This window comes from Camelus bactrianus, chromosome 22 (genome assembly GCF_048773025.1).
Source record: "Camelus bactrianus isolate YW-2024 breed Bactrian camel chromosome 22, ASM4877302v1, whole genome shotgun sequence".
Lineage (NCBI taxonomy): Eukaryota > Metazoa > Chordata > Mammalia > Artiodactyla > Camelidae > Camelus > Camelus bactrianus.
The window spans coordinates 8,154,629-8,171,044 of NC_133560.1; the positions used below are offsets into that span (position 1 = coordinate 8,154,629).

Sequence of the window (16,416 nt, forward strand, 5' to 3'; positions counted from 1 at the left end):
AGACCTTATTTCTTTTTAAAAAATATTTTTAAGAGTATATTTTTATTTGTTTAACAGAGGTACTGGGGATTGAACCCAGGACCTCATGCATGCTAAGCATGTGCTCTACCACTGAGCTATTTTCCCCTTCCCTTGATCTTATTTCTTAGAACAGTTTTATGTTGAATACAAACTATGGAGAATTCCCATATACTCCCTCCCTGACCGCCAGCTTCCCCATCACTAACATCTAGCAATGCTGTATACATTAGTTTTAGCTGTACATTATTATTAACTAAAGTCCATAGTTTACACTGGGTTTCATTCTTTGTGCTGTACATTCTATGGGTCTTGCCAAATATATAATGTCATGTATCTATCATCATAGTGCCATAAAGAATAGCTCCACTGCCCTAAAAATCCCCTGTGCTCCATCTATTCTTCCCTCCTTTCTAAACCCCATCCCTGGCAACCACTGATCTTTATAATCTCTATAGTTTTGTCTTTTCCAGAATGTCATATAGTTGGAATCACAGTATGTAGCCTTTTTGGACTAGTTTCTTTCACTTAGCAATATTCATCTAAGGTTCTTCCAATGTCTTCTCATCGCTTGATAAATCATTTCTTTTTTACTGAATAATATTCTATTGTATGGATGTACCGCAGTTTGTTTAATATACTGAAGCACATCTTGGTTGCTTCCAAATTTTTGGCAATTGTGAATAAGGCTGCCATAATCATTTGTGTGCAGGTGTGGACGTAAGTTTTCATTTCACTAAAGTAAATATCTAGAGGCATGATATGCTGGGTCATATAATAAGACTACGTTTACCTTTGTAAGAAACTGTCTAACTACTCCAAAGTGGCTGTACTATATTTTATATTCTCTCCAGTGATGAATGAATTTCTGTTGTTCCATACCCTTGTCAGCATTTCGTGTTTCAGATTTTAGCCATTCGAATAGGTGAGTGGCGCTATCTCATTGTTCTTTTAATTTGCAATTCCCTAATGACATTTGATGATAAGCATCTTTTCATGTTTATTTACCACCTTCTGAATATCTTCTTTGGTGAGATATCTGTTCAGATCTTTTACCCACTTTTTAACTGAGTTGTTTCTTTATGGTTGAGTTTTAAGAGTCCAATCATACAAATATTAGAAGAAAACACAAGTGAATTCTTCTGTTACCTGAATGTGGGGCAAGACTTTAACCACAACCAGTCATAAGCAATAATGGAAAAGATTTTGTATTATATAAATAAAATTTTGACTGCATAAAAAGTTAAAAAACAACATATGCAAAGTGAAAGACCTGGGAATGATATGGAATGACATTTGGAACTTATTTCAAAGACAAAAGATTAATATTCCTAATATATAAAAAAATTTTTTTTAATACAGAAGAAAAAGGACAATTTGTTAGAAAAGTGAGTAAGAAAAAGTGGACAATTCGTAGAAAAATAAACTCAAACGGCCTTTTAAATATATGGAAAGTTGATCAACCTTACTCATAAGAAAAAAGTAAATTAAAACTATACTGACTTTGAAACACACTCTGTTGGTGAGGTTGCTGGAGCCTCATAAATTCTAGAATACAAAATGGTACAAACCTCATGGAGGAAAGTTTGGCAGTATCTAACGACATTACATACTCATGTGCATATATGTATATAAGCATTTAACCCTTTTACCCTGAAATCATTCTAGGAATCTATCCCAAAGACACACTGACAAAAAATAAAAAGTTGGTACACAAGGCTACTTATTGTATTATTTACTACAGTCAAAAGATGAGAAATAACCCAAATATCCATCAATAAGGGGCTAAATTATGGTATATCCATACAATAGAGTATGACATAGCTATAAATACGAGAGAAATAATTACCCATATTGCTATGCAGTGATCACCAGGCGATATTAGGTATAAAAGTCAGCTGGAGAAACGTGTGTAACATACCTTGCCATTTATCTTTTTAAAAATATTACTTATACTTTAAAAGGTTTTTTTTTTTTTTAATTCTAAGCTTATCTGTAGGGGTAGGCAAGGAACAGGGTAAAAGGGAAAGGAATAAGTTAGATTTCTTTAAATATATTTTACATGTAGATCTGACTTTGGAATCATGTAGCTATTTTATAAAACAAAATTCAAAAAAATAAAGCTGCAGCAACAATTCCTAAATATCAGAAGCAAAAGTCAAATGTAGCATAACTATGCCAAGTCAAACTGTCCCACATGACTTTAAAGCACAGTTAATTGACTATATATGTTCTGCAATAAAAAGACTTAAATTGTTTAAAATAATCACATTGTTGTTACTAGTATGTGTATTATTATTTGGGGAAAGTTAAGTGGTGATTATGTAATAATGCAAATGAATAATTATGTTAGTCTCATTAAGAACCAAATTTTTTGGCATGGAGAAAGCAGAGGGGTAAAATGAGGTGCCAAATTTGAACTGGTAGTCCTGAATTTGAATTTGAAGTATCAGATTGTTTTATCATGAAACAATACAAATATATGTCCGTGTTATATATTACATGTATTTCCTAGTTCTATTAACTAAAAAGTTCTAGACCAACCCAAAAGCAATGAGCACTCAGCACCCAGACCTGTGGCATCTAAATATCATTTCTTACCAAAAAGAAACAAAGTTTCTTAGAGAAATGGCTGATTCTAGATCTAGGCAGAAAATGCACAAGATGAGTCAAACATAATGTCAAACAACTAAAAAAGCTACCAAAGTCTACTGGGGCCATGGCACTATGGTAAGTCTTTAGGAAAAAGAGTCAAAGATGGCACAATCTAAGACTTAACAAGCACAATGGCAATGAAATGTAATACAGCAAATATGCCTACATTCAGGAGTTTACTGTAAACTTTAAAAATTTAAAATTCAAATTAAAAAACCCTCATTGGTTACTTTTGGAGAATGCTAGGAAATCATTATTTAAAAACTAAGAAATAACTGAAAGAATCAATGTTTATTTATCCTGCCTTTATTATACATACTATTATTCAGTGTAACTGAAGAGGTGAAGAAACATGTATCTTTATAAAGGAATCCCTACTAACAAATAAAGACGGGAAGAAAGAATTAGAATGTCATCATTTTGTATGTAAAACAGCTAGGTAAAAGCTAATGAAATGTAACATATTAATATTAAGTTTATGGAAAATGTTATCTCTAAGGCTACTAAAACTGTAAGCTAAATTTGAATTTTCAAGTGAAAAAACTCTACAAAGCTTAATTGTTAACACTTTTAATCCCAAGATCACAGGGGTAAGTCTGTATATTTGAAAAATATCAGACTAGTCGTCTGTATGTAAAACCTTTTCTATATGTACCCTTTATGAAGAGGACTTGCGCTCCTTCAAGTATATATTAGGGTACTTGCTAAGTATTTACCTTCTAAATTGCAACTTTAAAAAAGGATAATATTTTTACAAATTCTCAATTCTACCCTTTATTAAATATTCTCTGGAAAAATACAGAGAAAGGTAAGAGAATATGCATACAGTTGAACATTCTCCAAGACTGCCCCTTTTTTGATAAAGTCCTAGTATTTAACAGGGACTTCACATGCATGGTCTCATATAATCCTTTTAAGAACCCAAGATACCCTTTCATGATAAAAATGTAACTGGGACTAGAAGGGAGCTCCCTCACCCTGATCTGAGAAACACTCACAGCTAACATAATAATGGTCAAAGACTGAATCCCCTAAGATTAGGAACAAGATAGGATGTTTATTCTTGCCATATCTATTCAACCCTGTACTAAAATAAAATAATTAAGCAAGAAGGGGAAAAAAAAAGAGTGGGGGGACATCCAGATTGGAAACTAGGAAGAAAAAAAGTTATCTATTCACAGATGACATAATCATGTATACAGAAAAACTAAGAAACCTACAAAAAAAGCTAATAGAGAATTAATGAGTTCAACCAGGCTATAAAACAGAAGACCAATATACAAGTTATATTTCTATATACTAGTAATGAAAAATCTGAAAATAAAATTAAGAAAACATTTCCTTTCTAGTACCATCAAAAAGAAAAAAAAACAAGGAGAAACAAATTTAATAAAAGAAGTGCAAGATATGTGCACAAAAAACTACATCATTGAGAGAAACTAAAGATGACTTAAACAAATGGAAAGACTTCCCACATGGACTGGAAGATTTAATATTGTTAAGATGGCAATGTTCCGCATACTGATCTACAGAGTTAACAGTAATCCCTATCAAAGTCCTAGCTGCCATTTTTGCAGAAACTGCTAAGATGATCCTAAAATTTATTTGGAATTGAAAGGGATCCAGAACAAAGTTGGAGGAGTCACACTCCTTGATTTCACACTTGTCACCCAACTCCAATAGTCAAGACAGTGTAGTACCAGCGTAAGGATAGATACAGATCAATGGACTAGAAATGAGTCCAGAAATAAACCCTTAGTTATGGTCAATTGATTTTCAACGAGGGTTTCAAGATTATTCAATAGATAAAGAGTACTCTTTTCCAGAAATGGTGCTTGGGAAACTGGATATCCACATGCAAAAGAATGAAGTCAGACCCCTTCCTCACACCCATTAACTAAAAATAAATCAGGCCTTATATGAAAGAGCTAAAACTGCAAAAGTCTTAAAAGAAAACAGGTGTAAATCTCTGTAACCCTGGATTAGACCACGGTTTTCTTAGATATGACCAAAGCACAAACAACAAAAGATAAAATAAGTAAACTGGACTTCACAAAATTAAAAAACTTCAAAAGACACCATTAAATGAAAGACAACCCACAGAATGGGAGAATATTTTTGCCAATGATATATCTGATAAAGAACCTGTATTCAGGATTTACAAAGAACCCTAACAACCCAACAACAAAAGACAAAGAGCCCAATTAAAAAATGGGCAAAGGACAGAAATAAACCTCCACACCCACAGTGAATTAATCTATGACAAAGGAGGCAAGAATATATAACAGAGAAAAGGCAGTCTCTTCAACAAGAGTTAGGAAAGCTGGATAGCTACATGTAAATCAATGACATCAGACCATCCCCTCACACCACATACAAAAATAAATTCAAAATGGTTTAAAGAGCTAAATATAAGACATGATACTATAAAACTAGAAGAGAACATAGGCAAAACATTGGACATAAATCTTGGACATAAATCACAGCAGATTAGTCTCCCAAGGCAAAAGAAATAAAAGCAAAAATAAACAAATGGGACCTAATCAAACTTAAAAGCTTTTGCACAGCAAAGGAAACCATCAGCAAAACGAAAAGGCAATCTACAGAATGGTAGAAAATATTTACAAATGATGCAACTGACAAGGTGTTAATATTCCAAATATACAAATAGTTCATACAACTCTATCAAAAAAACCCAACAAAAAAAAAACCAAACAACAACAAAAAACCCCAACCCAGTCAAAAAGTAAGAAGTCTTAAATAGACATTTCTCCAAAGAAAACATACAGATGGGCCAACAGGCATGAAAAGATCATCACATCACTAATTATTAGAGAAATGCAAATCAAACCCACAGTGAAGTATCACCTCACATCTCTCAGTACGGCTATCATTAAAAAGAACACAAATAACAAATCACGGCAAGGATGTGGAGAAGTTTCGGAACTCTCCTATATTGCTGGTGGGAATGTAATTTGGTGCAGCCACTGTGGAAAACAGTATGGAGGTTTCTCAAAAAACTAAAAACAGAACTACCATACGACTCAGCAATTCCACTCCTGGGTATATATCCAAAAAGAAAAGACAAAAACTAAAACAAAACAAAACAAAAAAAACACCACTAATTCGAAAAGATACATGAACCCCAATGTTCATAGCAGCATTATTTATAATTGCCAAGATATGGAAGCAACCTAAGTGTCCATGAACTGATGAATGGATCAAGAAGGTGTGTGTGTGTGTGTGTGTGTGTGTAAAATAGAGCACTATTCAGCCATAAAAATTATGAAAATTTGCCATTTAAACCAACATGGATGGATTTGGAAGGTATTATACAAAGTGAAATCAGTCAGACAGAGAAAGACAAATATTGTAAGATATCACTTATACGTGGGATCTAAAAAATGCAACAAACTAGTAGGATAAAAAAAGAAACAGACTCACAAATACAGAGAACAAACTAGTGGTTACCATTGGAGAGGGAAGGTGGGGTGCAATATACAGATAGAAGATTAAGAGATACAAACTATTATGTATAAAATAAGCTAAAAGGATATATTGTACTACACAAGGAATACAGCCAATATTTTATAATAACTATAAATGGAGCATAACCTTTAAAAATTGTGAATCACTATATGCACACCTGTAGCTTATATAATATTGTACATCAACTGTATGTCAATAAAAAAGATGTTATACACACACACAAAATGGAACATGACTGAGCCATAAAAAGAATGAAATATTGTCATTTGCAGCAATATGGATGGACCTAGAGACTATCATACTAAGTGATGTAAGACAGATGAAGAAAGACAAATATTAAATGATTATCACTTATATGTGGAATCTAAAAAATAATACAAATATATCTATATAAAAACAGAAACAGACTCAAAGACATAGAAAAGAAACTCATGGTTACCAAAGGGGAAAGAAGCGGAGGGATAAATTAGGAATAAGAGATTAATAGATACAAACTACTATACATAAAATAGATAAGCAACAAGGATTTACTGCATAGCACAGAGAACTGTATTTAATCTTGTAATAACCTATCATGGAAAATAACCAGAAAAAAATATATAACTGAATCACTTTGCTGTACACCTGAAATTAACACAATATCATAAATGAACTACACCTCAATTTTTAAAAAATGGACCAAGGATTTGAATTTTTATCTCCAAAAGAAGATACACAAATGGCCAACACGCATATGAAAAGATGTTCAACATCATTTCAGTCATTAGGAAAATGCAAATCAAAACGAGGTAACACTGCACACTTAGTAGGATGGTTTCAAGGATGGATGATTAACAACTGTTGGTGAGGATGTGGAGAAACGGGAAACTTCACACACTACCAGTAGGGAAAATGGTGTAACTCCTTTGGAAAAAGTTTTGCAATTTCTCAAAAAGTTAAACAGAGTTACCATGTGACCCAGCAATTCTACTCCTAGGAGAAATGAAAACACGTCCATACAAAAATTGGTATACAAATGTTCACAGCAGCATTAATATTAACAGCTGAAAAGTGGAAACAATACAAATGGCCAACAACTGATGATGGTTTATCCACACAATGAAACATTATTGGCCATAAAAAGGAATGAAGTACTGACACATGCTACAGCATGGATGAACCTGGAAAACATTATGCTCAGTGAAAAGACGCCAGGCACAAAAGGCTGTGTATGATTCCATTCATATCAATAGTCCAGAATTGGCAAAACCTATAGAGACAGAATATAGATTAGTGGTTGCCAGGGGTTAGGAGGAGAGAATGGTGAGCTAATGAGCATGGTTTTCTTTCTAAGGTGTTGAAAATGCTCTGGAAATAAACAGTGGTAATGGTTGTACAACTTTGTAAATACACTAAACCCCACTAAATTGCATACTTTAAAAGGGTCAATTTATGGTATGTGAATTATACCTCAATAAAATTATTAAAAAGAGCCCAAGAGACAGAACTAGAAAATTAGTAATTACCAAAAAATACAAGAAACTAGATAGAAAAAAATCAAAATAAATGTACAAAATTCAACAGCATTTCTATTAGTAATCATTTAGAAATAGAGATATCCCATTCATAGGGTGTCCAAAACTACAAAATACCGAGGAATAAGTTTAATAAGGAACATACAAAATACTAGAAGTTACAAAAAATATTTTAAAGGACATGTGACATCTGAATAAAGAAATGGACATGTTCCTGAATTTCAACCTGTCCCAAATTAATACACTATTTTTATGCAAATCCAAAAATCCCATAACTGCACAAAATGATTTTTAAATGTATATGAAAGAACTTGTAAGAATTATCAATAACTTTTCAAAAAAGGATAAAAAAGAAAAAATAGGGAAGGAGTTCTGTCCTATCAGATATTAAAATTTGGTACAAAGCTATTATTATTAATTCAGTAATGCTACTAGTAGATGGGCTACCAAAAACAGAATATGCACAATAAAGAGGACTATTCAAATCAGTGGGGAACAGGATGGACTATTTAGCTAACCTATGGCCTCTTCTGGAAAAATGGGAAAAGTGAAGTTGGGTTCTTATACACACGAAGTATTAAATGCCACAATCTGATTTTAAAAAGAAATCCATAAAATATTTTGAAGAAAACAAATGAGAACATTTACATAATTTCATAAAGTAGAGAGCATTCTCAGCCAAAACTGAAAATCCAAAAGTCAGGAAAAAAAAAAGCCAATTTGATGACATAACAATTTAAACAAATGTAAGTGAAAAGATAACAAAGATAAAAGAAATCATGGAAGAAAATATTTGCTGTATGTGATTGGTATACATAAAGAACTCCTACAAATTGATAAGAAAACATCAAATAATCCAACAGAAAATGAACAAAGGATAGACAGGCAATTTATAACTAACCATAAATAGCCAAAAGGAGCTCAATCTCACCTGTAATCAGCAGTTTATGGAACAATGGGATTCAGTCTTAAAATCAGCACTTTTTATTCTGCAACCAACTTGGCCAGAAAGCAAACATTCCATATACCTGCATTATTTCTTTATTTTTTTTAAAAACAGAGGCTGATAAGCCAATCCCTCACTCTCCCATTTGAAATAGCTTGAAACAAGTGTTTGTATTAGCTATTCAAACTCAACTGATTGCAAAGCGAAATTGAGAAATCGAAAACTACAACCACCACTACCTCTAGAAATGCAAATTAAAATGAGAACTCTGAAAATGTAATCAGATTGACAACACCTGAAAAGATACCATCCAATTCTGGCAAGGATGTGGGGAAACAGGTCCTTTCACATCCTCTTGGTGGGAGTGTGAGCTGCCAAAACTCCCTGGAAAGTAGTCTAGCAGTAGCTATTAAAGTATACAAAGTACACTGTTTTGACCCAGAAACAGCACATTTTTAGGAGTCTGTTCTACAGAATTAAAAGCCCTCCTATATCAGCAATATCTCCTAGATTATGAACTTCCCTGAACACTTCCTTCCCCCTCACGTCCTAACTGAAGCTTAGCTTGTCCCTGAAGATACTCCCCTGAAACCCTCTCTACCATTCTTCTCTCTCATACCTGTGGGTATGGAAGTGAGAGAACGGTCCTTCTTGTTCATTCCCACTTTGGGGGATTCTTCTTCCCTTCTCCTTAAAAAGTCCATCTTCATGTAGAGGAGATTAAGAGAATTAACATTAGTGATGATGTCCAGGATTAGAACCACACTTCTGGACTTCCTTTGCTGTGTTCTCTTTCTTACAAGTGCCCCATACTATTTCTACTGGCTCTACTCACTTACCTGTAGCTGAGAACAAATCAACACCGAGAGCCAGAGAGACAGTGTTAGGTGGTAGTAAAGAGGATTCAGAGTTCTGGATTCAAATCTAAGCTCATCACTAACCCTGGGTAAGTTCTCTCCTGATTCTAGTTTACTCACCAATACTACAACCTACACCATGTGTTTATTGGGAGGGATTCAAAGATACAATGGATCTAGAGAACTTAGGACAAAGTAAATGCTCAGCAAGTGTTTCAACAACACTGAAAACAAACACACCTTCAAATCTCAAATTTCTTACCCCCATACAAGCAGAAAAAAATGGTTTCTTCCTCTATTGGTCATGCATAGCTCCTTTAATCCCTTCTCTCTTTGTCCATGCCATCCTTTTCCAAGTGTTATATTTGGAAATTTGGGAAAATGAATTCGACAAAAGTGACCTTCCCCATATACTTGTATTCGCTCCTCTTAAAACCCATTTCCCATCTGCAGCAGTCTAAAACAAGTATCTGCATTAGTTATTCACATGCAACAGGTACCAAAATTAACAGGAGAAAAGAAAAAGTAGAAAAATCTTTAAAGACATCAAATGGACTTAGAAGCCTGGTAAATACAATTTAACGAGTTCCAACCAAATCAACGTCACAAAAATTTAAACAGAGGAAAGCTGAGATGTCTAGAATACTTACTTTTGCTAACTTCAATGTATCAAATGAAACAACATACTGAGAACTGACTCCTAGCAGTGTCACCCTGCTCTGTCCTGACCCCTGTGGAGATTCCAAGCACACACTCCATACTGTCAGTCTAGCGTTATTTCACTCTCCAGCTGAAAAGACCTTTGATGGCTCCCTATGCCTACAGCTTAAAGTTTAAACCACTGTGCACTGTGCACTCCAAAATCTGGCTCTAGTTTACCTTTCCAGTCTTGTTTTCCACCTCCAATTCTCTAAGTCCATCACAACACACACTCCACACTATTTCACATCCATACCTTGCTCGACCTATTCCTCTGCTTTGAACATCTTCCAGCCCACCACCTACTGAAATTCCATTCCTCCTTCAAAGTAGCAATCTTCAGTGGAAAGAGCCCAGCCTTGAAGTCCAGATCCAGACTCAGTAGATTTCTAATTTCATCCCCACTACTTAATAGCTTAACAACCTTGAGCAAATACTTCAGTAGACATGTTTCCTCACTTAGGAGCAGGCCCACCACCTGTGGCACTTTACAAGGCTACTGTGAGGATTAAGCATACTGGTTATAAACTATCTAGCCCCACGCCTAAGGCACGGTAGAAACTTAATGGTATCTACTAAGCCATCCTTCTTCCCTGCTCCCACCCCCATCAATATGCCTACCACTCCCTAAATTCCCACAGCATGTTGTTTATACCACTGTGTTTATTACACTGTGAGCGCTAATACACTGCAGAATACTCATTATTTATGTATGTACCTCACTTCTCCATTAGGTTATAGACAAGATGGTTACAGCTATGGATTTCTAAATCTCTGCCACTTACCACTTGAGCAAGTTATTTGACCTTTCAGAACCTGTTTCTTCATTAATAAATTGAATTGGGGTTAACACCTTACAGTGAAATGAAGAGGTTTAAAAGAGTTAATATACATCAAATACCTAGTATAACGCTTGACAATCAAATACATGGTATAATGCTTGGCATTTATTAAATTTCTCCGAAGATGAATCTGATCCAAGCAGCATGGGTGCTTAAAGAACACACAAATGGTGAAATCCATTTGCTTTATTAAAACCAATTTCACAGTGCAATCTTAATACAACTTTAACCTGCTACTCACCTCTTACTGATAGAGATACCCAATGAAGACAAAAATGGAGGTTCCTATGCACTTTACCTGAGAAATGCTACCACACATTCATGTTCTTCCAGGACCAGACTAAGTACTTCAGGACTTACAACTCACATCACCTCACTACACTTAAAACAGCATGCAGGCTTATCCCTCATGAGTTGTAAAATGTAAAATGATCTGCCAGTTAAAACCCTGAAATTAGTGGTCCACCAGGAAGTGGAAGCTAGTTGCCTACTCTTTATTCACTCTGATTCTAATGTGCTGTGTCATCAATTTCCCTACTCAAAATTCCAGTCAAATGTCACCTACTACTATGGCAGTATTTTCCCATTTATACACTTCCAACCCACTGCTCAATTTAAGAGACAAAACACTTGAAAATTAACCGCAGTGAAACCTAATCAAGGAAATTACAGAAAAGTGAGGCCGTGCCAAAAAAAAAAAAGACTTAATATTAGAGTGTTTGCATTTCAATCTCAGTTGTACACTGACACTCGCACAGGTTGTACAGCACACACATCAAGAGCTCAGGAAAGGTTCTGGAAAGATGGACCTGGTTTTAAATCTGACACCACCACTTAGTAGCTTCGAAACTTAAGCACGTTACTTACGCCTCACATCCCGCATCTGTAAAATAGGGACTGGAACAGTATGAATCTCACAGGACTGTTGTATTAAATGTGATAATGCATGCTAAGCGTTCTAGCAAAGAACTTACAACATTTATTGCTATTGCCTGACCGCTAAGGTTCTTAGTAAATATTGTGGAATTAATGAATATTTAGCACATTTTATATCAGGAAATAAGTGTACTACTAACTTTAATTCTATCCCAAGTTAAATAATGTTTAATAGTAGCAATACTGTTTGAGAGCAGTTTACAGTTTACAAAGCCCTAGCCATCCATAAACTCATCTGATTGCCAGAACATCCTTAGGGGATAAATACTTTTAAGATACGTGTTTTAGAAATAAGGAAACTGGTATCCATTAGGGTAACAAAGAGCCGAAGTTACCTATGTCTCCTCTTCCACTGAGATTCTCTAGCTCAGAGGTAAGTGCCAGAAGTTCTTAACCCAAACAGCCACTAAAAGGAGACAGAGCAAGTTACCACCCTCCGCAAGCAGAGTCAAGCACGTGAGTCCAGGAATAAGCCCGGGGTAGTAAACCCCGTCAGAAGCCACTGATGACATTAATAATGCTGCACTGTTTGCTTACGAGGTGTCCTCCTACACCTTCAGGGCGGGGGCCAGACCTGCACACCGCCGCCCCCGACCCAGAGCGCCCAGCACAGGACCTAGCACCCCAAGAGGCCCTCAGTAAATGTTTGTGGAAATGGCACTGGAGGCTGGTACGAGGTTTTCCAGAGGCCCGAAACGAGGCCCACTCCGCGGTGGGGGTTAAGCATCTCAGGAGATCCAGAATCGTGGGGTGCAGAGGGTCCGACCGGTAACCAGGCTGGAAAGGACGGGTGAGGACGGGCGCCGCAAAGGGAAACCGGAGAAGCTGACCCGCTGAGGGGAGAGAGGGGAAGCGGGTCTGGCCGCAGCCACTGCTGGGAGGCCGGGGACCCACACAGGCTCGGGGCCGGGGGCAGCAGGGCAGTTGGCGTCTGGGGGGGAGGGGGCCGACTGCTGGTCTGAGAAGAATCTCGCGCCCAATCTGAGCAAGGTTCTGGGCTCCTCTAGGGACCCACTCCCTAGCCTGCGGCGGCATCCGCTGCACCGAGTACTCGCTGCTACCTGAAACTGCAGCAGCTTCTCTGTCTGCTCCTGGGTTAGATCCCGCTCCTCAGGCGCCGCCATCTTGCCGCCGCCTCTACGCTTCTGACCCGTCCGCACCGTCACCCGCCGGAAGTGACCTCAGCGGCAACCACATCCGGTCTGAACGGCTGCCGGCGGCGTGCAGCTGCGTTTGGGCGTGCGGGCTCGGCCTGCGGGCCAGGGGTTGGTGACAGTTCTCGCCGCCAGAGGGCAGCACTCTCGGGCCTAACCCGAGCACTTCCGGAAATCGTCGAGGAACTGTCTGTACGAAGTCGCCCTTAGGATTTATGCGACCGACAAATCTGCCAAACTTAGAGAGAGCCCGAATGCTCCAAACTGGGGAAGTTCCCGAATGTCACTCGGCAGATTTCACCTGCTCCTTAACCATTTTCCCGTCATCTCCAGTATGCCTGAACGTGTATTAGGAAATGGTGGCTGTTCCCAAATATGGGTTGATTGATGTTTTATTCCAGCCATGATGTTTCCAAAAACTCCTGACAATAGGTTCCGAAAGTTCTTGAATACTGGGGGGGGGGGGGGGGGGGCGTTTTCCAAGCCACCTTCCTGCTGGAGGCTGTATAAGGTGCTGGTCACTTGAAAGTCTTGACAAGGGGAGGGTATAGCCCAGTGGTATAGCACATGCTTAGCATGCACAAGGTCCTGGGTTCAATCCCCAGTACCTCCAATAAAAAATAAAAAAGTAATGAACTAACAAATACATAAATAAACCTAATACCGCCTCCCCTCCCGCCCAAACCATTTGAAAGTCGTGACTTGCAAGTTGCCTGCTAGGATTGTTTGTACTGGTCGCTGACGATTAGTGGCGCTACCCTTAGAGCTTTGGTCCACCCGTCTTGCAACTCTCTTCAACCTCTTCCATCGCTCTGCCCACTGGCCCATCTTCTCTGTGACCAAGGGAAAGGAGATCCCAGGACTGGACTCAGAAGACTTGGGTTCAGGTTCTGGTGTCCACCTGGCAAACTGCGGGACATCCCTGGGCAAACTGTTACCCAAAAAACTGCGTTTGCCTCTTGGCAGGTGTTGAGCCAAAAGACACAACAAAGCCAAAGATCCAGAGCAGGAAGGATTTATTACTTGTAGCCGTTAGGTTAACACTGAAAATCTTTCCCAAAGTAGTGTCCCCAATAGCAAAATTGGGGAACTTTTGAGCTAAGGGTATATGCATATTCTTGAAGGTGCTTGGGTGGTCAGCAGAGTCCAAGCTTTAGTTGATTGACATCAGGAGGGTCAGAAAAGGTCAACAACATCAGCCCTTAGGTACCAGTTTTTCTGGTGGTTGAGCACTTCAGGCTAATCTTTACCTTTAAAAAGGAACTGGGAGTCTTTACAACTGAATCTTTGCTATTGTTAGTTCTCTTCCCTGATAGCAATCCTTTGTTTCCACATTCGTTTGTTCCCACATTCTTTTGTTTCCTTAGGATCATTAACTGCTGAGACCTGTTCAAGGACAAGCATTATGGCTAGGCTGACATCACAGAATGGCTTAAGCCAAAAATGGCTTCTCTCTCAAAAATTTTTTTTTCAGAGTTTTTAATATATATATAAATACATATATATTTAGTTGAAGTATAGTCAGTTTACAATGTTGTGTCAATTTCTGGTGTACAGCATGTTTCAGTCATACATATATATACATATATTCCTTTTCATATTCTTTTTCATTTTCATTATAGGTTACTACAAGATATTGAATATAGTTCCCTGTGCTGTACAGAAGAAACTTATATGTCTATTTTATATATTGCATAAATTAGTATCTGCAAATCTCGAACTCCCAATTTATCTCTTCCCACCCCCCCATTCCCCCCGGTAAGCATAAGTTTTCTATGTGAGTCTGTTTCTGTTCTGTAAATAAGTTCATTTGTGTCATTTTTTCAGATTCCACACATAAGTGATAGCATATGGTATTTTTCTTTCTGGCTCTCTCCAGGTCTTCCAATGCAGTGCTGCAAATGGCATTATTATATTCTTGTTTATGGTGAAGTAGTATTCCATCACATATATCTTTTATATATGCTTTCTTTATCCGATCATCTGTCGATGGACATTTAGGTTGTTTCCATGTCTCAGCTATTGTAAATAGTGCTGCTGTGAACATTGGGGTGCATATTGAAGGGTTAAATTCATCAGGAGACCATACAATCCAAAAACGTGTATGAGCCTAATAATAATAAAGACTCAAAATAGTGAGAAGCAAAAATTGATAGAACTAAAAGGAGGGAAAGACAAATCCACAACTGTAGTTGGAGATTTGAATACTCCTCTCTCAGTAATTGATGGAACAAGTATAAAGTAAATTAATATGGATATAGAAGACATACAACACTACCCACCAACTTGACTTAATTGACATAAAATACTTCACCCCAAAATGATAAGAAAACATAGTTTTTCATGAGCACATAATAGATAAACAACAAGTTTATACTGTATAGCACAGGGAACTATATTCAACATCTTGTAGTAACCTATAATGAAAAAGAATATATGTATGTATATGTATGACTGAAACATGCTATACACCAAAAATTGACACAACATTGTAAACTGACTATACTTCAATAAAAAAAGTTTTTTAACTTTACCTTATAAGTTGATTTTTAAAAAAGACTTAAGAGATATAAATGTAATATGGAAACATTGTTTAGATTCTGGTTCTAACAGACCAACTGCAAAAAAAATTATAAGACAATTATGAAAATCTGAATAGTTACTGAAGATACGCTCGTATTGATATTCTTATTTTTTAATCTATGATAATTATATTATTGTTGTAATGAAAGGGGATAAGAAGTCCTATTTTAGAGACATGCTTATGGATGAATTGATACAGCACGTTGGATTTGCTTTAAAAGAATTACAGCACAAGGCAGTAGTGGGTATGTAGATGAAACGAGTTTGGCCAAATATTGATAATTATTGAAACTGGCTGATGGACACACTGGGGTTTATTATATTATCGTAATTATAATTTTAGTACTATTTTACATCTTATATTAATTTTGTTGTTATCTCTACATTTGTATATGATTGAAACTGTCCATAGAAAAACATTCTTTTTAAGGAACTTAGAAGTTATATCAACCAAATGCAATGCTGTGACCTTGTTTGGATCCTAAGTGGGCAAACCTACAATAGAAGTTATTTATGGCACAATTGGGGAAACCTAAATACTGACTAGATAATGGATGACATTAAGGAATTTGGAAGAGGAACTTTTTTTGATTTTATAATAATTTTGTGGTTATGTAAAAAAGAAGATGAAGACTAAGGAGAAGGCGGGGCCAGGAGCTGAAGCTGTAGTCACAGCTGTGATCACACCTGGCACACGGATCTTGGTTTCTTCCTATTCCTCGC

General features: G+C 36.8%; 1 protein-coding gene across 1 annotated transcript in view; it reads right to left on the reverse strand.

Annotated features, from left to right (window-relative positions):
• The window catches only part of FAF2 (Fas associated factor family member 2), a 44,949-nt gene extending 31,801 nt beyond the window's left edge, over nt 1-13,148 (reverse strand). The window contains exon 1 of the mRNA XM_010946211.3: nt 13,018-13,148. Coding sequence (XP_010944513.1) covers nt 13,018-13,080 — 63 coding nt within the window. The 5' untranslated portion in view covers nt 13,081-13,148. The remainder of the gene's footprint in view (nt 1-13,017) is intronic.
• Between the last annotated feature and the right edge of the window lie 3,268 nt (nt 13,149-16,416).